This window comes from Coturnix japonica, chromosome Z, assembly GCF_054131305.1.
Source record: "Coturnix japonica strain WE chromosome Z, WE-NBRP24, whole genome shotgun sequence".
NCBI classification, from domain to species: Eukaryota; Metazoa; Chordata; class Aves; order Galliformes; family Phasianidae; genus Coturnix; species Coturnix japonica.
In genome coordinates this window covers 69,757,034-69,779,269 of record NC_140702.1, presented here as the reverse complement: position 1 = coordinate 69,779,269, position 22,236 = coordinate 69,757,034, and the positions used below count along the sequence as shown (strand labels likewise).

The window sequence follows — 22,236 nt, the reverse complement described above, 5'->3', positions numbered from 1 at the left end:
ACAGAAAGGATAAATTTAAGAAAAGTGTGTTACCAAAAGTGAAAGAAGAGCTGAAAATGCACAATGTTTTGCAACAACAGACACGTGGTACTCATCAGGTGCCAAGACTTTAACACATGACAACCCAAGACTCAGAAGTAGTTTCTAAAGTTTTATATTACCATCTTTAACCCTAGTTGGCTGCAGATATCTAGTATAGATTGCTAATTGTTAATACCAATAATCTATAAAGTTGTAACCTTCTGCTTTTTTTATTTTTTTCTTTATTTTTCCCCCCACATCTGCAAATGATACAAACTGGTGGAGTGGTTGACTCCATTAATAACTACTGCATGAATTTCAACAAGTAGAAATGCCAAGTCCTGTAGCTAGTGAGGAACAGCCTTAGGCAGCAGTACATGCTGAATGCTACCCACCTGGAAACCACCTATGTAGAAAGAGATCTCTGTGCCTTGGCTGATGCCCAGTTAAACTTGAGCCAATAGAGTGTACTTGCTGCTAAGAAAGCTGAAGATATGTTTAGCTGCTTTAGGCACTGTGTTGACTCCATGTCAAGAGAGGTGATCCTTCCACTCTAATATGTATTGACAAGCCACACTTGGAAGTACTGCATCTGGTTTGGAGCTCCTCAGGGCACTATAGACATAGAAAGAGACTGACATAGGGCTACCAAGATGATTAAGGTGCTTATCCTATGAGGCTGGGACGGATCAGCCTGGAGGAAAAGAGGTTCAGGAGGTATCTTATTAATAGTTTCAAATATTTGAAGGGAGAGTGCAAAGCAAACAGATCAAGGTTATTTCCAGTCATGGGAGGGAGAACAGGCAATATGCACAAACTAAAACACTGGAGATTCTGTATGACTGTCCAGAAGCATGTCTGTACTTTGTGGCTAACTGAGCACTGGCACAGATTGCCTGGAGATGTTGTGGAGTTTTCCACCTTGGATATCTTGAAAAGCCATCTGGACATGGTCCTGGGCAACTTCAGCCACTCTGTGATTCTGTGATAGATTTATTATATAATATATATTAACAAACTAACAAACAAACTACCAAATAAATAATCTTGAAAACAGTTGATCTGTGGAGATTTGCACTCTGCATGAAACTTGCGAAGTAATGTCAGGGACATACAATAACAATAAGCCAGGTGTTATGGAGGTCTTCCCCAATAAAACTGAACTTCTGGCAGATCTTGGTTTCTTTCTACATTTAGTGTTTTGGAATAATTTGTTTTCTTTTCTACTTTCCTCTGTTTTCACTTAGTTAAAATCACTACAGGCAGGAACTGTAGGGTGAAAGTCCACAGCTTAGGTTATGAATATGTATGGAAAGGGGTATTCAAATCTATAATTCTCTAAATAGGCAGTAGACAAGTGGCCAGAAGCAAATAGAGCCTTTACAAAACAAAGAGGACACTTTTTGTGTCCAGGATCAGGACACTATGCAGTATCCTTTCTGTCCCCAGTGCCAAACTCTGCTGAAAGAAGACCTGACATATATCCCAGTAAAACCTTAAGGTGGTTTCTGCTGGTATCCTGACAAGTCCTTCTCTTTTACCGCAAAAAAAAAAAAAATCAACAACTACTGTTGCTTATAGATAGTCATTTAAAAATGCTATCATTCAACACTGATGTTAAAAATAAAGCATTTTGAAAGGAATGTTTGCAGGAAGTATCTACCTTTCAAGAAGGGAAAATGTTTAGAAATGAAGATGGCTTAATTCAGGCAAATTTTTGCTTCTTTTTAATAATATTGTGCCTTACAGTATGATTACGAAATGATGTTCTGATAATGATATAAGTCATCTCTAAGTAGAAAGAGACAGGACATCAGAGTACTGAAGAAAATGGGATTTGTAACCTCTGGTTTACTACAGACACTTTTCCAATATAATTTTAAGAATTTTCATGATAATTTACAAATAAATAACCTTTTTGTGGAAATATCTAATTTGCAGTAGTTTCTGACAAGATATTTTAGCTATTTTAGCTATTTCATTACAAGTCCTTAAAAAACAACAACAGCAACAACAAAAAAAAAACACAAACAAAAATAAAACAACAAAAAACTATTTCTATATAGAATAAATGTGATGTGTATTAATCCTGTTCTTTTCATGGAATCTTCTAGGTATTTTGGGATCAAGTATGGGACTAGCAGTAATTATTTCAGTGTGAGTGTGAAAATGTTTGATATATGCATAAAATGCCTTTCTTTGTATGGACCCTCTCCACAAAGTTCCTCTAATTCAAGTGAAGTTCTCTTGCCACTGGCCAATTTCATGGGCAACTATTTCATAGATGCTGTGAGCTTCCCAGCAGCCAACATCTTCAAAATTTTCTGTAGGGATCTGAGAAAAATGTACTTGTTAAAGCAATGTAAAAATATTTTCAGGAATATTTATTCAGTGTCACACAATAGAGGAGACATGGAAATATTTTTTCTCTTGTAGCTTATATAAGTTATTAAAAGTGTGTGTGGGGGGGGGGGGGGGGAGGGGAGGGGGAATGAAAACAAGGATCTGGGTTATTTTCTCAGCTTACACAAATTTCTGCAGCTTTCCTGATTTTCCTATTGCTTCCAACTCTGTTTGATGAGAAGAAATCACACATCTTTCTGGCTTCACCAAATATTTTTTCCACTTCATCTTTCATTCTCCAGGGCAGTGATTATCAGTTGTTGGGTGACTTTTTGCCTCAAGTAAATTCACAAATGTGTACAGTTTTTCTTCAGTTCAAAGGTAGAATGTAATCACACGTGCCACCAAAACAAACAAACATACAAAACAAAAACAAAAAAAAAAAAAAAAAAGAAAAAGAAAAAAGAAAAAAAAACCAAAACACCTCTTTCTCACTGTCAACATCAGGAGTTTTTTGTGGTTTTTTGGGGGGCAGAATACAGAGATAGTTCTGTTTACATGTATACATCTGAATCTGAGCTACTTTCCAAGATTCCCTTATACTCGATGGATATAAATGGGATCTTTTCAGACAGTACTCATCCTGGACTCATATCTGAGATAGTGGTATACTCTTCAGTTCTCTTCAAAGAAGGAGCTAGGGTTAGAGAGAGAGAGATTTATGGTATCACTGAATCACCAAGGTTGGAAAAGACCTAAAAGATCATACAGTACAACTGTTCACCTATCAGCAACAGCTCCACTAAACAATGTCACTCAACACAACATCCCATCATTTCTTAAACACACCCAGGGCTGATGACTGCAACACCACCCTGGGCAATCCATTCCAGTGCCCAACCACTCTTTCTGAGAAGTAATATATCCTAATGTCCAGCCTGAATCTTCCCTGCTGCAGTTTGAAGAAATTCCCTCTAGTCCTATCACTCAGGCTCAGGGAAGACCTTATCATTCTGTATGATTACCTGAAGAGAGGTTATGTGTGTGGGGGGGCGGGGGTTGTCCTGCTCTTCTCCCATGTAACTAGTGACAGGACTGGAGGGAATGGTCTCAGGTTGTATGAGGGAAGATTCAGCTTCAATGTTAAGAAAACCATCTCCAAAGGGGTGCTCAGACGCTGGATGCATCTGCTGGCTGAGTGCTTTGTTGGGTGAACATCACACTGATGGAAAGCACGCAGCTGTTGTCTCTGTGAACAGCCACATTCATGGGGACTGGTGGCTTTTTCACGTTACCCTGTGTTTCAAGTCCTACGTCCAATTCCTCGTGTTGCTTGAAAGCACCATCTTAGAGGCAGCCTTGATTTCTCCAGCCTTGAGCATTGTGCCATGAGAGCTCTCCTGCTTCTCCCTGTAATGGGAGACTGAATGAAGGCCCTGCAGAAGTCTGGGTAGGTGATACCACTTGCAGTTCCTTTCCCCACCCGTGCTAGGAAAAACAGGGAGTGGGACTGGGGGAAAACCCAGCAGTGGGATCCTGCCTCAGCAGAACTGAATGGCTGTTCTGATCCATGTATTTTAACCTGACTGAATCTGACACTAATGATAGAAGCGAGGGGCCCGTAGGACAAAAATGTATGTGCTGCAATTTGTGGTGCAAAGTGTTCTCAGAACTGCTGCTTACAGTGCCCAGAAAGCTTCCTTTTTGATGGGGAGAGGATTAACTAGGTTATTTTAATGAATCTATTTACTTTCTGTTCATCTTTCATACTACTTCTCAAAAAACTATCTGTGGATTCTCAAGTAGTATTTCTTGCTAAAAAGAATATGCGTGCACCCTGCGCTTACATCTGCGCAAAGGATCTTCTAATCATATCTGTCTGTGCTTCTTTTAGACCCTGAGGTGAAGCAGAGTGGAACACAGACTTGGGTGAATCTTCAGTCAGGAGCCAACCCCACACTGAGTTCGGGAATATTGTGGTGCTGCGTTGGAATCAGATGTGACCACGTGGTTTTGCCTCCCCCCTTGTGGGGGGTCATGGTGGACCAGGCTGGTGGCCCTTGGTGACGTCATAAGCGGCTGGAATGAGGGGAGGAGCGGTGTGTTCCGTGTTCCTTTGTGGGCGAGTTAGTGGTTGGAGTGGTTGGTTGGCTTGTTGCTCTTGACTGTTGATTGAGTACCTTTGTCTTCACACCATCTTGTGCAGCATCTTGTAGGTAAGCTAAGCTAGCATGGGATGGAGGGGTGGGCAGTGAGGTGTTGAGAACTGCTGGCTGTCAGAGCTCACAGCACCCTATTGCTTACTCTTGACCATCAGAAGTAATCTTCCCCCAGCACACACGTTCCAAAGGGGGTATCCGTAAAGGCAGTACCCATCCCATGCTTCCTCCGTCGTCGTCTTTGCTCAATCGTGGAAGCATCGTAAAGTTGCTGGGCAGACAGGCATCACGTAGCCTGAGACTTAGCATGTCTTACAGCAAGTGGAAGGGACGGTTGTGCTGTGTGCGTTCCTGCATGGCTGTCTTAGCCCTGGTCACTGACCTGCTCTTTTCTCTCCCCACTCTCCACCCACTGCCTTGGAGCAGCTTTGGCTCTCAGAACATCTGAGCAAAGTGACAAGGAACTGCTGCAGATACCTTGTGGTGATCTCTCTGCCAGGTACGTGCCATGTTTTGTCCCCCCACATCGTTTTGCATGCAGTGGGTTTCTTCACTGCCCTCCAGCTCAGCCCTCAGAAGGGTGCTGTCTAATGCCCCGCTATCGCACTGTCAGAGCACTCTGGACGAATGCGTCTGCTGCTCTATGCCAGAGTCCCCATCTGCTGGCAGAGGGATTGCAACTTGGTACAGTGTTGCCTAATAGGCTGGCATGTTGGAATAGACTGAAGCAAGGGGTGGTTTCTCAAACACCTGCCTGTGCCGCAGGGTATGCAAGGGTAGTTGTGAAGAAGTCTCTCCATAATGTGCTGTGTGAATAGAGAAAACAGAAGTGTGTTTCTGTTCTGTTCCAGCTAGTCACACGTGCTGTGATGGGCGCTGCGTGCAGTCAGATCAGCCGTGAGCCTGACGTGGTGGGAACGGAGGTACAGTATGAAGCTCTAGCTGGTCTTTGTTCCCTGTGTTGAGCCAGCAGAGGGAGCTGTAGATGTACTCCCCTGCAGGAAAGAATGGGCCAAAAAGAGGGCCAGGTCACCTGTCTGCACCAGCGCCATTGCTGATTAGTCTGTGTAGAGAGAGATGCATCTTTGCATGGCCTGGCGATCCCGCTGCACAGCAGGAAGAGAAAGAACTGTTAGGAGACATGCAGATCTTTCTGAAGTGCTCCTGATAAGGACGGAGCGCATTTCCTGCAACTTTCTCTGCAGATGTGCTCCTCACCTTGAAATCCTCCTTTTTAGTGTTCAGCACCTGACCACGGCCTGTGCTCTGTTTTGCAGGCTGATAACATGAGGAAGCCGCAGCTGGAGCGTGCGGTGTCATCTCTTAACGTTCCAGCAATTGCGGCAGCCCATGTTATTAAGCGCTACGTCGCCCAGGCGCCAGAGGAACTCTCCCTGGAGGTAAGCAGTTACAGGCATTCCTTGTTGTCATGCACAGGAGGGTAGAAGGTGTGAACGCCTCAGGAATATTCTCAGCCACCTTGAGAATGTCTCGTGAGGTGAAGCTCGGAAGGTTTGGTTCCAGCTTAGACTTGGGCTGGGTTGGGAGGAGTTGGGCCATCTCTCAAATATGGTTTGATTGGGCATTTGAACTCTCTGATCAAGCAGATGCTGCCCAGTTATGGGAGCCTGGTCTCTGAGCAACAGCAGACCGGTGTGTGAAGTGTGCAGATGTGTTCAGACAGCCCTGCTAACAGATGCCCGTGGTTAAACTGAAGCTCTCCATTGCCTTTGGCAGAGAGCCTGCTGCTTTTGAGACCCGTTTCCTACTGCACGGCTGCATTGTGTATGTTGTGTAACTCCTGTACCTCCAAGTTCAGTTTTGGAAGGGAAAATGCCATGGGGGCAGCACTGGTGCAATTGCTGTCAAGCTTTAGGATATTCTGCGGTGCAGAAGAAGGCAGTTATTTGAGTTGTGCTTTCCTGCCAGCTGTGCTGAAGCTGGGATTGACGTTTCAATCTCTTGCAGGTAGGAGACTTGGTGTGCGTTATTGCAATGCCACCAAAGGAGATGAGTCCCTGGTGGAGAGGCAAGCGTGGCTTTGAGGTAGGCACATGCTTCCGACTAGAGAGCGCAACTTCAGTAGAGTCAAGAATCTCAGCTTGGAGCTGCTCTGCCTGCACGGGATGGCATGGTTGCCCTGTGTCGATGTCAGAGGACTTTCCCTTTGGCTCTGGGCTCGGGCTAATGTCCATCTGTCTTTTTGTTCTTGTTACAGGTTGGAAATTTCCCCTGTGAGTGCGTGGAACTCATTAGCGGAAAAGTTCCCGAGTCCCTGGTCAATTCGTTGCCAAAGCCAGGTACACATGTTACATTTGATAATGCGGGTTAGTAAAATGGGGTCAGAGCGTGGCTTTCAGTATGTTCGTCAACGCCCGAGTTGAGCAAGCTTAGCAAGAGGACTGCATTAAGCTGCATTGGAACACACAGAGATCTGGCCCAATCCCACTGTGTTTATTATTGGGCTTGGGGAAGTCACAGAATCCTCCTTGAATGGCTTGGGATTGGAAAGGGGCCTAAAGGATCCTTAGGCTCCAAGGCCCCTGCCTAAGTCTGGGTCACCAGCCTCTGCATTTTGTAGGAGACGAGAGCAGGCTGTGCGGGGCCCCTTCCGACCTGGCCTTGGGCACTTGTAGGGACAGGGAAAATCCGTTCTTGCGTGTATTTCTTGTTGGGAATGTTATTCCCGTTGTTACGTGCTCTGTTGAATCTGTTACACTCGGCCTCGTCCAATTGATCCAAGCCTGCAATGAACTGGTTTCTTTGTTTTGTTGCGCAGTGCCAAAGAAACGGGGCAAGTTCAACACCTTTCTTCGTTCTGTGGTGAAAACCCGTCCCAGGAGAGCAAAGCAGCCGGAGCCAGAGAAGGAAGGGGTGTTTGGGTGCGACCTGGGGGAGCACCTTCTCCGCTCTGGCCGTGATGGTAAGGAGCAGCCCATTCCTGAGATCTTCCTCCGTTGGGCATCTAAAGATGAAAGGGAGATCATATCCAGCAATTGTGTAAGCCTGAAAACGTAGGAAGCCTTCTGGCCAACAAGAGCACACTGCATCCATTTCCTAGCTCTTCTGGATGTGAGACTGGATTCCTCCATTCCCGAGGGAGCTGTGATGGGACTTGCAGTGTCTGTAGCTTTGCCAGAATTTCTTTCTCCAGGCTGTTGATAGGTCGTGGCAATTCTGGAAAGCCAAGAACACATCTCTGTGCAGTTTTCTCACAGCTGTCTCTGCCAGCTTTCTCCTCTAAGGAGGAAGCAAGCGGTAGCCCGGCTGGGCTTAGAGGATGGGATGTGAGAAGAGCACGGCCTGAACCAGGACTTGAGTCAGAAGCTCAGCTAACCGCTGGCTCTTCTTCTGTAGTCCCCCAGGTCCTCCAGAGCTGCGCTCAGTTCATCGAGCAGCATGGCGTGGTGCAGGGAATATACCGTCGTTCCGGCGTCGCGTCCAAGATCCAGCAACTACGGTAAGAGTGCTGCAACTGACGCAGCTGTCAGTAGGGGCACGTGCCATGCTGCAGGCGTTCGGAGGAACCCCTTCCATTTCCTGCCTGTATTTTGTGTGGCTTTGGACTTGTTTTTGTCTTTCTCAAAGCCCTCTGCCCAATTCTGTGTCCTTCTCTGCAGCCATGAATTTGATTCGGAGCAGGTTCCCGAGCTAAGCATCCGAGACATTCACAGTGTGAGCTCCCTCTGCAAGATGTACTTCAGGGAGCTCCCGAACCCTCTGCTGACCGACCAGATGTATGACAAGTTCTCGGTAAGCTCAGGGCAGTGTCTTGGAAGTGGCTTGTACTTCTTCCCTGGGCGTCCTGGCTAGTGGTTGCAGCTGTGCCCCAGCTCTGAGGTCCTGTTTCTGTTAGCCCCATGAGGCATGTCTTTGCCACATCCCGCCTCTCACTGATGCCACTTTTGGTGGTGCCAGGAGGTGCTTATTTAAGCTATTCACAATGCTTGTGAGAATTCCCTTTCTTTTGCTGCTCCCCAACTATTGGTAGAATGGGGTTAATAGCAAAGTGGACTTGGAGACGAATGCCTGCTGCAAGGAGCTGCACTGTGCAATCAGGCAGTAAAGCCCCCCAGAGCTTGCACTGCTTGGCCTTGATTGCACAGGCTGCGTGTCTCTTGGAAGGCGTCAAGTCTGCCTCAGTGCTGACCACCATTGCGCTGTCCCCATGATTCCCAAGACTGTGGCTGCTATCCAGCCTGACTGGTGTCTGAGTCCCTTGCTGCCTTTTTCCAGGACGCTGCTTGTGCTACTACAGAGGAGGAGCGGTTGATGAGAATGCAGGACGCCATCCAGCAGCTGCCCGCTCCTCACTACAGGTCAGTGCGGTGCTTGGTCTGCTGAGCTCAACCCTGCTGCCTTTCAGAGGCTGATGATGCAATTCCAGGTGTTGTCTCACACTGGCAACATCATGCCTGTGCACGCTGAAGCGGCTGAAGGCTGCATCGGGTCAATTGATTGGGTCAGTTCCTTGGCACGGGGGCACGGTTGGTGCAGCCGATGGCTGTGGCTGTGCTTTGCGGGGCTTGGTGCTGCAGCATGGTGGCACTGGGAATGTTTTACCTCCTTCATATTCAGGGATGGTAGCAATGACAACCACTAGCAAGAACTGAGGTTTGTTTTGTGCACGGCAGCACGGCTTGCTTTTTGGTGCTGAACATCTGCCTCTCTTGTTTTCCAGGACACTGGAGTATCTCATGAGGCACTTGCTGTCTCTGGCCAGGAACTGCTCTATCACCAACATGCATGCTAAGAATTTAGCAATTGTGTGGGCTCCAAACCTCTTAAGGTAAACTTATTTTCCCGTTTCAACACGATCGTTACTTCTGCTCTCCCTAAACCCCAGGGGCACAATCTCTAGATGACAATTTCTGCTCTCATGTTTAGATGGGTCTGTTGTCCCCCTGATCATCCAGGAGAATTTTGTCAGTGGCATGGCTGTTTGCCCACTGCGGAAGTCTGCAGAGCCCAACTTGACAGTTTTTTGATGCACAAATTCAGACTTGGAGAAATGATCTTGGGGAAATGACTTGTGAGATCTGTCTTTTCTTCAGATCCCAGCGGAGCCAGTCTGTGACCACCAGTGGAGAAGCTGCCTGCATGGAGCTGCAGACACAGACAGCTGTTGTGGAACTCCTCATAAGCCACGCAGATGTTCTCTTCGGCTCCAAATCCACACCAGCCAAGGGAGAGGGAGCAGGTGAGAGTCTTCCTCCATTATCTTGAAGTTGATATGACACCTTGATCCAATCCAGGCCTTTGAAAATGCTCTTACTGTTGAGGAGACAACAAACTTCTGGACTTAGATTAGAATATGGTGCCTGTTACTTGATCCTGAGTGTGTCCAAACCCAAACCTTACAAGGAAAAAATTGATACTGCCCTTAAGGTGCTTTGCAAGCAGGTGAAGCTTGATTGAAGTGTGGCAGCAAAGCTTTCTGAGTTCCTTGCCCCCTAGTTTTTCTAGGGTTTTTGTTTGCCTGTTTTGATACAGTGAGCTGCTCTTATTTATGACTGTGTCCTTTGCCGCGAGCATAACTCTGAGCACACGGTTATTTTGAGCTCCTCTTCTTCCAGTGGTTCGAATAAGCGAGTCTGAGAAAAATGCAGAACTGGGGTGGCTGTGCTGCTGCTTTCTGATCCTCTGTCTTACCTGTGGTTTTCCCTTGCAGGGCACAGTTCTCTGTCGGGGTCCAAGTCTGCGTGGGAGTCTCCTACTGTCACACAACTGCTCACCCTGCAGGAGGCACAGGCTCGGAGAAGAGGCCAGAGCAGCTCTCCTGCTGTGGCACAGAACTGCGATGACATTGAGGTGGAGGAAGGGCCCGCAGCTGTATCGGGGAGATTCCACACGGTCATTGATTTTCCATCTGAAAGGTAAAGAGGACTTCCCTTTCCAGCCCCTATCATCATTGGTCGGGTGGGTTTTATCGGTTTAATTTTTCTCCATTATATCTCCGAGGACTCAACAAACATACAGTTGCCCGAGGGGGTCAACGGAGCCACACAAGGGTTCCTTTCCTTCCTGGTTGGGCAGGCAGTCACGAGATGCAGACAGCCACTCTGACGTCTTTCCTGGCCTGTGCTGGCTGTATCAGAAAGCACTGGGGATTTCCAGATTTCCAGGCCGCGTGCCTGAAATCAATTGCATTTCTCCTGTAAGCAGACCTGTTGGTCGGAGTTGCTGGCATTAGAAATTAAAGATGGCAGTGAGCTGAGGCCGAGGAGTTATTAGCGTTAAGAGTCAGAGATGCTTTTGAACTTCCCTTATGGCTGCACGGTTCCTCAGAAAGATATTATGTCTGCCTGATATTATGACTCCTGTCCTGTCCGGCTGTGGAGCCTTTGCTCACATGCTCCGCATCTTGCTTGACATGGTTGTGAGGAATGTAGCCAGCAGGACTTCAGGGCTGAGCTGTGGGAATGGAAGCGTCCTCTGCTGTTTGAAAAAGAGCGCATTTCTAAGCTTTGTTTCACCAGAAACCAGGCAGTGCAGTGCAGGCAGTGCCAGGAACGGGCAACTGTTGGCAAGGGCTTGGTGCAGCTCTTCCCTTTCCCTGCACCATGACTGACATCATGATCTATTTTCTCTCTCCAGACCAAGTGTGCCCTGCAAGTGGAAGGAGTCACGAGCTGGCAGTTGGCGTTCCTGCTTCTGCCTGGGCAAACCATCATCCCCTGTGGCGGAACGCCAACTGCAGCGCAGTGCCTCAGAAGCAGAAGTCGTGGTCCTGGCAGGTAAGGGTGCAAATCCAGCTTACAAATCACTGCTTGTCAGCAACACAGGTAGAATTCATGCTTTCAGTGAGCACATACCTCCTTCTGGCATTCAGGCCCGTGCCTGACGTCTTCAGTTGACCCCCGTCTTTCCCAAATGAGTCTCTTGTCAACACACGAGCTGGACCAGCACGAGGCTCACTTTCAAGACAGTGACACTGTTGCTAGAAGCCTATTTGCTTCTGCCCATCACTACTACATAGCCAAATGTCAAGAACCTCTTTCATGATTCATCTTGTGAACATTGGACACTAACCCTTGTACATGTACTCTTTCCTAGGTGAATCGAGCCCTCGTCTACCACGAAGACGCAGGGCATGTGATGATGATGCATCCTGTGCTTCCATCAATGGAGAACTGTTAGGAAGCACGGGTTGCTGCACTTCAAACGACAGCCTTCCATGTGACAGCAGGGATGGAGAGAAGAGTGTCATCCAAGTGGAAGCCCTCATTCATCCCATCCCTGCTGAAGCTGCTGACCTGGGCCTGCCAGACACCACAGGCACCAGCCCGGACCCAATGCCTTTAGAGTGCAGCCCAGCCCAAGCACAACCCGAGTGCCCCGACAGCAGCACCACCATGCAGGCTCAGGTCAGCATCAGTGAGGAGAAGCCAAGTGTCTTGGAGGGGGGAGTAGAATCAGGCCAACAGTCTGAGGCTCCGGGCAACAGCACGAGCTCAGAGCCACTCTCATGATGACAAGAAAGGATGAGTCCCATCATTCCTCCAGACCTCACACATCATCCCCTCCTTTCTCCTATTGAATAAAGGCACACTCGTTCTCAGTCAACGCCTTGATTGCATTCTGAATCTTCATTCGCAGTGACTGGGATGAGTGCAAGAAACAGCAAGGCAGCTCAGCTTGCAGCGCTCTGGCTGTGGGGTGCGTGCGGCAGAGCTCTGGGTGTGTTCCCATTTTGCCTGACTTTGGGATGCCTGCAGCGAGAGCTCTGCTACCGCTGTGTATGGGTGCAAATAATCTCTAGCATCCTGGATTCTGTTCATGGAAACCCCAAGCTTCCTGGCTGTGGCTTTGTGATGCTTTTCAGGGGCATTTGATGCTCTTTGACATTGTGGCTGCTCACTAACACCTCTGTCCTCCCGCCGTGTCAGCTCCCACCTCTGAGCCGGCTCTGCAGATCATCTCCAGCCCTGCCATCATTACGCTGCTGCAGGTTGTATGAGGGAAGATTCAGCTTCAATGTTAAGAAAACCATCTCCAAAGGGGTGCTCAGACGCTGGATGCATCTGCTGGCTGAGTGCTTTGTTGGGTGAACATCACACTGATGGAAAGCGCGCAGCTGTTTTCTCTGTGAACAGCCACATTCATGGGGACTGGTGGCTTTTTCACGTTACCCTGTGTTTCAAGTCCTACGTCCAATTCCTCGTGTTGCTTGAAAGCACCATCTTAGAGGCAGCCTTGATTTCTCCAGCCTCGAGCATTGTGCCATGAGAGCTCTCCTGCTTCTCCCTGTAATGGGAGACTGAATGAAGGCCCTGCAGAAGTCTGGGTAGGTGATACCACTTGCAGTTCCTTTCCCCACCCGTGCTAGGAAAAACAGGGAGTGGGACTGGGGGACAACCCAGCAGTGGGATCCTGCCTCAGCAGAACTGAATGGCTGTTCTGATCCATGTATTTTAACCTGACTGAATCTGACACTAATGATAGAAGCGAGGGGCCCGTAGGACAAAAATGTATGTGCTGCAATTTGTGGTGCAAAGTGTTCTCAGAACTGCTGCTTACAGTGCCCAGAAAGCTTCCTTTTTGATGGGGAGAGGATTAACTAGGTTATTTTAATGAATCTATTTACTTTCTGTTCATCTTTCATACTACTTCTCAAAAAACTATCTGTGGATTCTCAAGTAGTATTTCTTGCTAAAAAGAATATGCGTGCACCCTGCGCTTACATCTGCGCAAAGGATCTTCTAATCATATCTGTCTGTGCTTCTTTTAGACCCTGAGGTGAAGCAGAGTGGAACACAGACTTGGGTGAATCTTCAGTCAGGAGCCAACCCCACACTGAGTTCGGGAATATTGTGGTGCTGCGTTGGAATCAGATGTGACCACGTGGTTTTGCCTCCCCCCTTGTGGGGGGTCATGGTGGACCAGGCTGGTGGCCCTTGGTGACGTCATAAGCGGCTGGAATGAGGGGAGGAGCGGTGTGTTCCGTGTTCCTTTGTGGGCGAGTTAGTGGTTGGAGTGGTTGGTTGGCTTGTTGCTCTTGACTGTTGATTGAGTACCTTTGTCTTCACACCATCTTGTGCAGCATCTTGTAGGTAAGCTAAGCTAGCATGGGATGGAGGGGTGGGCAGTGAGGTGTTGAGAACTGCTGGCTGTCAGAGCTCACAGCACCCTATTGCTTACTCTTGACCATCAGAAGTAATCTTCCCCCAGCACACACGTTCCAAAGGGGGTATCCGTAAAGGCAGTACCCATCCCATGCTTCCTCCGTCGTCGTCTTTGCTCAATCGTGGAAGCATCGTAAAGTTGCTGGGCAGACAGGCATCACGTAGCCTGAGACTTAGCATGTCTTACAGCAAGTGGAAGGGACGGTTGTGCTGTGTGCGTTCCTGCATGGCTGTCTTAGCCCTGGTCACTGACCTGCTCTTTTCTCTCCCCACTCTCCACCCACTGCCTTGGAGCAGCTTTGGCTCTCAGAACATCTGAGCAAAGTGACAAGGAACTGCTGCAGATACCTTGTGGTGATCTCTCTGCCAGGTACGTGCCATGTTTTGTCCCCCCACATCGTTTTGCATGCAGTGGGTTTCTTCACTGCCCTCCAGCTCAGCCCTCAGAAGGGTGCTGTCTAATGCCCCGCTATCGCACTGTCAGAGCACTCTGGACGAATGCGTCTGCTGCTCTATGCCAGAGTCCCCATCTGCTGGCAGAGGGATTGCAACTTGGTACAGTGTTGCCTAATAGGCTGGCATGTTGGAATAGACTGAAGCAAGGGGTGGTTTCTCAAACACCTGCCTGTGCCGCAGGGTATGCAAGGGTAGTTGTGAAGAAGTCTCTCCATAATGTGCTGTGTGAATAGAGAAAACAGAAGTGTGTTTCTGTTCTGTTCCAGCTAGTCACACGTGCTGTGATGGGCGCTGCGTGCAGTCAGATCAGCCGTGAGCCTGACGTGGTGGGAACGGAGGTACAGTATGAAGCTCTAGCTGGTCTTTGTTCCCTGTTTTGAGCCAGCAGAGGGAGCTGTAGATGTACTCCCCTGCAGGAAAGAATGGGCCAAAAAGAGGGCCAGGTCACCTGTCTGCGCCAGCGCCATTGCTGATTAGTCTGTGTAGAGAGAGATGCATCTTTGCATGGCCTGGCGATCCCGCTGCACAGCAGGAAGAGAAAGAACTGTTAGGAGACATGCAGATCTTTCTGAAGTGCTCCTGATAAGGACGGAGCGCATTTCCTGCAACTTTCTCTGCAGATGTGCTCCTCACCTTGAAATCCTCCTTTTTAGTGTTCAGCACCTGACCACGGCCTGTGCTCTGTTTTGCAGGCTGATAACATGAGGAAGCCGCAGCTGGAGCGTGCGGTGTCATCTCTTAACGTTCCAGCAATTGCGGCAGCCCATGTTATTAAGCGCTACGTCGCCCAGGCGCCAGAGGAACTCTCCCTGGAGGTAAGCAGTTACAGGCATTCCTTGTTGTCATGCACAGGAGGGTAGAAGGTGTGAACGCCTCAGGAATATTCTCAGCCACCTTGAGAATGTCTCGTGAGGTGAAGCTCGGAAGGTTTGGTTCCAGCTTAGACTTGGGCTGGGTTGGGAGGAGTTGGGCCATCTCTCAAATATGGTTTGATTGGGCATTTGAACTCTCTGATCAAGCAGATGCTGCCCAGTTATGGGAGCCTGGTCTCTGAGCAACAGCAGACCGGTGTGTGAAGTGTGCAGATGTGTTCAGACAGCCCTGCTAACAGATGCCCGTGGTTAAACTGAAGCTCTCCATTGCCTTTGGCAGAGAGCCTGCTGCTTTTGAGACCCGTTTCCTACTGCACGGCTGCATTGTGTATGTTGTGTAACTCCTGTACCTCCAAGTTCAGTTTTGGAAGGGAAAATGCCATGGGGGCAGCACTGGTGCAATTGCTGTCAAGCTTTAGGATATTCTGCGGCGCAGAAGAAGGCAGTTATTTGAGTTGTGCTTTCCTGCCAGCTGTGCTGAAGCTGGGATTGACGTTTCAATCTCTTGCAGGTAGGAGACTTGGTGTGCGTTATTGCAGTGCCACCAAAGGAGATGAGTCCCTGGTGGAGAGGCAAGCGTGGCTTTGAGGTAGGCACATGCTTCCGACTAGAGAGCGCAACTTCAGTAGAGTCAAGAATCTCAGCTTGGAGCTGCTCTGCCTGCACGGGATGGCATGGTTGCCCTGTGTCGATGTCAGAGGACTTTCCCTTTGGCTCTGGGCTCGGGCTAATGTCCATCTGTCTTTTTGTTCTTGTTACAGGTTGGAAATTTCCCCTGTGAGTGCGTGGAACTCATTAGCGGAAAAGTTCCCGAGTCCCTGGTCAATTCGTTGCCAAAGCCAGGTACACATGTTACATTTGATAATGCGGGTTAGTAAAATGGGGTCAGAGCGTGGCTTTCAGTATGTTCGTCAACGCCCGAGTTGAGCAAGCTTAGCAAGAGGACTGCATTAAGCTGCATTGGAACACACAGAGATCTGGCCCAATCCCACTGTGTTTATTATTGGGCTTGGGGAAGTCACAGAATCCTCCTTGAATGGCTTGGGATTGGAAAGGGGCCTAAAGGATCCTTAGGCTCCAAGGCCCCTGCCTAAGTCTGGGTCACCAGCCTCTGCATTTTGTAGGAGACGAGAGCAGGCTGTGCGGGGCCCCTTCCGACCTGGCCTTGGGCACTTGTAGGGACAGGGAAAATCCGTTCTTGCGTGTATTTCTTGTTGGGAATGTTATTCCCGTTGTTACGTGCTCTGTTGAATCTGTTACACTCGGCCTCGTCCAATTGATCCAAGCCTGCAATGAACTGGTTTCTTTGTTTTGTTGCGCAGTGCCAAAGAAACGGGGCAAGTTCAACACCTTTCTTCGTTCTGTGGTGAAAGCCCGTCCCAGGAGAGCAAAGCAGCCGGAGCCAGAGAAGGAAGGGGTGTTTGGGTGCGACCTGGGGGAGCACCTTCTCCGCTCTGGCCGTGATGGTAAGGAGCAGCCCATTCCTGAGATCTTCCTCCGTTGGGCATCTAAAGATGAAAGGGAGATCATATCCAGCAATTGTGTAAGCCTGAAAACGTAGGAAGCCTTCTGGCCAACAAGAGCACACTGCATCCATTTCCTAGCTCTTCTGGATGTGAGACTGGATTCCTCCATTCCCGAGGGAGCTGTGATGGGACTTGCAGTGTCTGTAGCTTTGCCAGAATTTCTTTCTCCAGGCTGTTGATAGGTCGTGGCAATTCTGGAAAGCCAAGAACACATCTCTGTGCAGTTTTCTCACAGCTGTCTCTGCCAGCTTTCTCCTCTAAGGAGGAAGCAAGCGGTAGCCCGGCTGGGCTTAGAGGATGGGATGTGAGAAGAGCACGGCCTGAACCAGGACTTGAGTCAGAAGCTCAGCTAACCGCTGGCTCTTCTTCTGTAGTCCCCCAGGTCCTCCAGAGCTGCGCTCAGTTCATCGAGCAGCATGGCGTGGTGCAGGGAATATACCGTCGTTCCGGCGTCGCATCCAAGATCCAGCAACTACGGTAAGAGTGCTGCAACTGACGCAGCTGTCAGTAGGGGCACGTGCCATGCTGCAGGCGTTCGGAGGAACCCCTTCCATTTCCTGCCTGTATTTTGTGTGGCTTTGGACTTGTTTTTGTCTTTCTCAAAGCCCTCTGCCCAATTCTGTGTCCTTCTCTGCAGCCATGAATTTGATTCGGAGCAGGTTCCCGAGCTAAGCATCCGAGACATTCACAGTGTGAGCTCCCTCTGCAAGATGTACTTCAGGGAGCTCCCGAACCCTCTGCTGACCGACCAGATGTATGACAAGTTCTCGGTAAGCTCAGGGCAGTGTCTTGGAAATGGCTTGTACTTCTTCCCTGGGCGTCCTGGCTAGTGGTTGCAGCTGTGCCCCAGCTCTGAGGTCCTGTTTCTGTTAGCCCCATGAGGCATGTCTTTGCCACATCCCGCCTCTCACTGATGCCACTTTTGGTGGTGCCAGGAGGTGCTTATTTAAGCTATTCACAATGCTTGTGAGAATTCCCTTTCTTTTGCTGCTCCCCAACTATTGGTAGAATGGGGTTAATAGCAAAGTGGACTTGGAGACGAATGCCTGCTGCAAGGAGCTGCACTGTGCAATCAGGCAGTAAAGCCCCCCAGAGCTTGCACTGCTTGGCCTTGATTGCACAGGCTGCGTGTCTCTTGGAAGGCGTCAAGTCTGCCTCAGTGCTGACCACCATTGCGCTGCCCCCATGATTCCCAAGACTGTGGCTGCTATCCAGCCTGACTGGTGTCTGAGTCCCTTGCTGCCTTTTTCCAGGATGCTGCTTGTGCTACTACAGAGGAGGAGCGGTTGATGAGAATGCAGGACGCCATCCAGCAGCTGCCCGCTCCTCACTACAGGTCAGTGCGGTGCTTGGTCTGCTGAGCTCAACCCTGCTGCCTTTCAGAGGCTGATGATGCAATTCCAGGTGTTGTCTCACACTGGCAACATCATGCCTGTGCACGCTGAAGCGGCTGAAGGCTGCATCGGGTCAATTGATTGGGTCAGTTCCTTGGCACGGGGGCACGGTTGGTGCAGCCGATGGCTGTGGCTGTGCTTTGCGGGGCTTGGTGCTGCAGCATGGTGGCACTGGGAATGTTTTACCTCCTTCATATTCAGGGATGGTAGCAATGACAACCACTAGCAAGAACTGAGGTTTGTTTTGTGCACGGCAGCACGGCTTGCTTTTTGGTGCTGAACATCTGCCTCTCTTGTTTTCCAGGACACTGGAGTATCTCATGAGGCACTTGCTGTCTCTGGCCAGGAACTGCTCTATCACCAACATGCATGCTAAGAATTTAGCAATTGTGTGGGCTCCAAACCTCTTAAGGTAAACTTATTTTCCCGTTTCAACACGATCGTTACTTCTGCTCTCCCTAAACCCCAGGGGCACAATCTCTAGATGACAATTTCTGCTCTCATGTTTAGATGGGTCTGTTGTCCCCCTGATCATCCAGGAGAATTTTGTCAGTGGCATGGCTGTTTGCCCACTGCGGAAGTCTGCAGAGCCCAACTTGACAGTTTTTTGATGCACAAATTCAGACTTGGAGAAATGATCTTGGGGAAATGACTTGTGAGATCTGTCTTTTCTTCAGATCCCAGCGGAGCCAGTCTGTGACCACCAGTGGAGAAGCTGCCTGCATGGAGCTGCAGACACAGACAGCTGTTGTGGAACTCCTCATAAGCCACGCAGATGTTCTCTTCGGCTCCAAATCCACACCAGCCAAGGGAGAGGGAGCAGGTGAGAGTCTTCCTCCATTATCTTGAAGTTGATATGACACCTTGATCCAATCCAGGCCTTTGAAAATGCTCTTACTGTTGAGGAGACAACAAACTTCTGGACTTAGATTAGAATATGGTGCCTGTTACTTGATCCTGAGTGTGTCCAAACCCAAACCTTACAAGGAAAAAATTGATACTGCCCTTAAGGTGCTTTGCAAGCAGGTGAAGCTTGATTGAAGTGTGGCAGCAAAGCTTTCTGAGTTCCTTGCCCCCTAGTTTTTCTAGGGTTTTTGTTTGCCTGTTTTGATACAGTGAGCTGCTCTTATTTATGACTGTGTCCTTTGCCGCGAGCATAACTCTGAGCACACGGTTATTTTGAGCTCCTCTTCTTCCAGTGGTTCGAATAAGCGAGTCTGAGAAAAATGCAGAACTGGGGTGGCTGTGCTGCTGCTTTCTGATCCTCTGTCTTACCTGTGGTTTTCCCTTGCAGGGCACAGTTCTCTGTCGGGGTCCAAGTCTGCGTGGGAGTCTCCTACTGTCACACAACTGCTCACCCTGCAGGAGGCACAGGCTCGGAGAAGAGGCCAGAGCAGCTCTCCTGCTGTGGCACAGAACTGCGATGACATTGAGGTGGAGGAAGGGCCCGCAGCTGTATCGGGGAGATTCCACACGGTCATTGATTTTCCATCTGAAAGGTAAAGAGGACTTCCCTTTCCAGCCCCTATCATCATTGGTCGGGTGGGTTTTATCGGTTTAATTTTTCTCCATTATATCTCCGAGGACTCAACAAACATACAGTTGCCCGAGGGGGTCAACGGAGCCACACAAGGGTTCCTTTCCTTCCTGGTTGGGCAGGCAGTCACGAGATGCAGACAGCCACTCTGACGTCTTTCCTGGCCTGTGCTGGCTGTATCAGAAAGCACTGGGGATTTCCAGATTTCCAGGCCGCGTGCCTGAAATCAATTGCATTTCTCCTGTAAGCAGACCTGTTGGTCGGAGTTGCTGGCATTAGAAATTAAAGATGGCAGTGAGCTGAGGCCGAGGAGTTATTAGCGTTAAGAGTCAGAGATGCTTTTGAACTTCCCTTATGGCTGCACGGTTCCTCAGAAAGATATTATGTCTGCCTGATATTATGACTCCTGTCCTGTCCGGCTGTGGAGCCTTTGCTCACATGCTCCGCATCTTGCTTGACATGGTTGTGAGGAATGTAGCCAGCAGGACTTCAGGGCTGAGCTGTGGGAATGGAAGCGTCCTCTGCTGTTTGAAAAAGAGCGCATTTCTAAGCTTTGTTTCAGCAGAAACCAGGCAGTGCAGTGCAGGCAGTGCCAGGAACGGGCAACTGTTGGCAAGGGCTTGGTGCAGCTCTTCCCTTTCCCTGCACCATGACTGACATCATGATCTATTTTCTCTCTCCAGACCAAGTGTGCCCTGCAAGTGGAAGGAGTCACGAGCTGGCAGTTGGCGTTCCTGCTTCTGCCTGGGCAAACCATCATCCCCTGTGGCGGAACGCCAACTGCAGCGCAGTGCCTCAGAAGCAGAAGTCGTGGTCCTGGCAGGTAAGGGTGCAAATCCAGCTTACAAATCACTGCTTGTCAGCAACACAGGTAGAATTCATGCTTTCAGTGAGCACATACCTCCTTCTGGCATTCAGGCCCGTGCCTGACGTCTTCAGTTGACCCCCGTCTTTCCCAAATGAGTCTCTTGTCAACACACGAGCTGGACCAGCACGAGGCTCACTTTCAAGACAGTGACACTGTTGCTAGAAGCCTATTTGCTTCTGCCCATCACTACTACATAGCCAAATGTCAAGAACCTCTTTCATGATTCATCTTGCGAACATTGGACACTAACCCTTGTACATGTACTCTTTCCTAGGTGAATCGAGCCCTCGTCTACCACGAAGACGCAGGGCATGTGATGATGATGCATCCTGTGCTTCCATCAATGGAGAACTGTTAGGAAGCACGGGTTGCTGCACTTCAAACGACAGCCTTCCATGTGACAGCAGGGATGGAGAGAAGAGTGTCATCCAAGTGGAAGCCCTCATTCATCCCATCCCTGCTGAAGCTGCTGACCTGGGCCTGCCAGACACCACAGGCACCAGCCCGGACCCAATGCCTTTAGAGTGCAGCCCAGCCCAAGCACAACCCGAGTGCCCCGACAGCAGCACCACCATGCAGGCTCAGGTCAGCATCAGTGAGGAGAAGCCAAGTGTCTTGGAGGGGGGAGTAGAATCAGGCCAACAGTCTGAGGCTCCGGGCAACAGCACGAGCTCAGAGCCACTCTCATGATGACAAGAAAGGATGAGTCCCATCATTCCTCCAGACCTCACACATCATCCCCTCCTTTCTCCTATTGAATAAAGGCACACTCGTTCTCAGTCAACGCCTTGATTGCATTCTGAATCTTCATTCGCAGTGACTGGGATGAGTGCAAGAAACAGCAAGGCAGCTCAGCTTGCAGCGCTCTGGCTGTGGGGTGCGTGCGGCAGAGCTCTGGGTGTGTTCCCATTTTGCCTGACTTTGGGATGCCTGCAGCGAGAGCTCTGCTACCGCTGTGTATGGGTGCAAATAATCTCTAGCATCCTGGATTCTGTTCATGGAAACCCCAAGCTTCCTGGCTGTGGCTTTGTGATGCTTTTCAGGGGCATTTGATGCTCTTTGACATTGTGGCTGCTCACTAACACCTCTGTCCTCCCGCCGTGTCAGCTCCCACCTCTGAGCCGGCTCTGCAGATCATCTCCAGCCCTGCCATCATTACGCTGCTGCAGGTTGTATGAGGGAAGATTCAGCTTCAATGTTAAGAAAACCATCTCCAAAGGGGTGCTCAGATGCTGGATGCATCTGCTGGCTGAGTGCTTTGTTGGGTGAACATCACACTGATGGAAAGCGCGCAGCTGTTTTCTCTGTGAACAGCCACATTCATGGGGACTGGTGGCTTTTTCACGTTACCCTGTGTTTCAAGTCCTACGTCCAATTCCTCGTGTTGCTTGAAAGCACCATCTTAGAGGCAGCCTTGATTTCTCCAGCCTCGAGCATTGTGCCATGAGAGCTCTCCTGCTTCTCCCTGTAATGGGAGACTGAATGAAGGCCCTGCAGAAGTCTGGGTAGGTGATACCACTTGCAGTTCCTTTCCCCACCCGTGCTAGGAAAAACAGGGAGTGGGACTGGGGGACAACCCAGCAGTGGGATCCTGTCTCAGCAGAACTGAATGGCTGTTCTGATCCATGTATTTTAACCTGACTGAATCTGACACTAATGATAGAAGCGAGGGGCCCGTAGGACAAAAATGTATGTGCTGCAATTTGTGGTGCAAAGTGTTCTCAGAACTGCTGCTTACAGTGCCCAGAAAGCTTCCTTTTTGATGGGGAGAGGATTAACTAGGTTATTTTAATGAATCTATTTACTTTCTGTTCATCTTTCATACTACTTCTCAAAAAACTATCTGTGGATTCTCAAGTAGTATTTCTTGCTAAAAAGAATATGCGTGCACCCTGCGCTTACATCTGCGCAAAGGATCTTCTAATCATATCTGTC

At 49.3% G+C, this 22,236-nt stretch overlaps 2 protein-coding genes and 2 long non-coding RNA genes across 4 annotated transcripts; all 4 read left to right on the top strand.

Moving 5' to 3' along the window:
- The first annotated feature begins 4,497 nt into the window (after nucleotides 1–4,497).
- On the top strand, nucleotides 4,498–5,452 carry LOC146754188 (uncharacterized). The gene is made up of 3 exons (XR_014939163.1): nucleotides 4,498–4,580; nucleotides 4,950–5,022; nucleotides 5,375–5,452. It is a non-coding gene; the product is annotated as an uncharacterized LOC146754188 (long non-coding RNA).
- A 352-nt stretch (nucleotides 5,453–5,804) lies between these two features.
- LOC146754187 (rho GTPase-activating protein 32-like) lies at nucleotides 5,805–12,089 on the top strand. The gene is made up of 12 exons (XM_085528639.1): nucleotides 5,805–5,923; nucleotides 6,492–6,569; nucleotides 6,742–6,823; nucleotides 7,303–7,446; nucleotides 7,881–7,983; nucleotides 8,144–8,276; nucleotides 8,760–8,842; nucleotides 9,205–9,312; nucleotides 9,578–9,723; nucleotides 10,195–10,399; nucleotides 11,121–11,260; nucleotides 11,580–12,089. Exons 1-12 carry the CDS (start codon nucleotides 5,810–5,812, stop codon nucleotides 11,993–11,995), a joined length of 1,752 nt encoding a protein of 583 aa, XP_085384765.1. The 5' UTR covers nucleotides 5,805–5,809; the 3' UTR covers nucleotides 11,996–12,089.
- A 1,404-nt stretch (nucleotides 12,090–13,493) lies between these two features.
- LOC146754186 (uncharacterized) lies at nucleotides 13,494–14,448 on the top strand. The gene is made up of 3 exons (XR_014939705.1): nucleotides 13,494–13,576; nucleotides 13,946–14,018; nucleotides 14,371–14,448. It is a non-coding gene; the product is annotated as an uncharacterized LOC146754186 (long non-coding RNA).
- A 357-nt stretch (nucleotides 14,449–14,805) lies between these two features.
- LOC146754185 (rho GTPase-activating protein 32-like) lies at nucleotides 14,806–21,085 on the top strand. Its single transcript, XM_085530099.1, has 12 exons — nucleotides 14,806–14,919; nucleotides 15,488–15,565; nucleotides 15,738–15,819; nucleotides 16,299–16,442; nucleotides 16,877–16,979; nucleotides 17,140–17,272; nucleotides 17,756–17,838; nucleotides 18,201–18,308; nucleotides 18,574–18,719; nucleotides 19,191–19,395; nucleotides 20,117–20,256; nucleotides 20,576–21,085. The coding sequence occupies exons 1-12, from the start codon at nucleotides 14,806–14,808 to the stop codon at nucleotides 20,989–20,991; spliced, it is 1,752 nt and encodes a 583-aa protein (XP_085386225.1). The 3' UTR covers nucleotides 20,992–21,085.
- Nucleotides 21,086–22,236: the final 1,151 nt, after the last annotated feature.

Bases quoted from the DNA above. Each gene is read 5' to 3' on its own strand.
- LOC146754185 (XM_085530099.1), top strand. From the start codon at position 14,806: ATGAGGAAGCCGCAGCTGGAGCGTGCGGTGTCATCTCTTAACGTTCCA. The intron at 18,720-19,190 runs GTGAGAGTCTTC...TTTCCCTTGCAG, and splicing joins AGCCAAGGGAGAGGGAGCAG to GGCACAGTTCTCTGTCGGGG. The intron at 20,257-20,575 runs GTAAGGGTGCAA...ACTCTTTCCTAG, and splicing joins AGAAGTCGTGGTCCTGGCAG to GTGAATCGAGCCCTCGTCTA.
- LOC146754187 (XM_085528639.1), top strand. From the start codon at position 5,810: ATGAGGAAGCCGCAGCTGGAGCGTGCGGTGTCATCTCTTAACGTTCCA. The intron at 7,447-7,880 runs GTAAGGAGCAGC...CTTCTTCTGTAG, and splicing joins TCTCCGCTCTGGCCGTGATG to TCCCCCAGGTCCTCCAGAGC. The intron at 9,313-9,577 runs GTAAACTTATTT...TCTTTTCTTCAG, and splicing joins TGGGCTCCAAACCTCTTAAG to ATCCCAGCGGAGCCAGTCTG.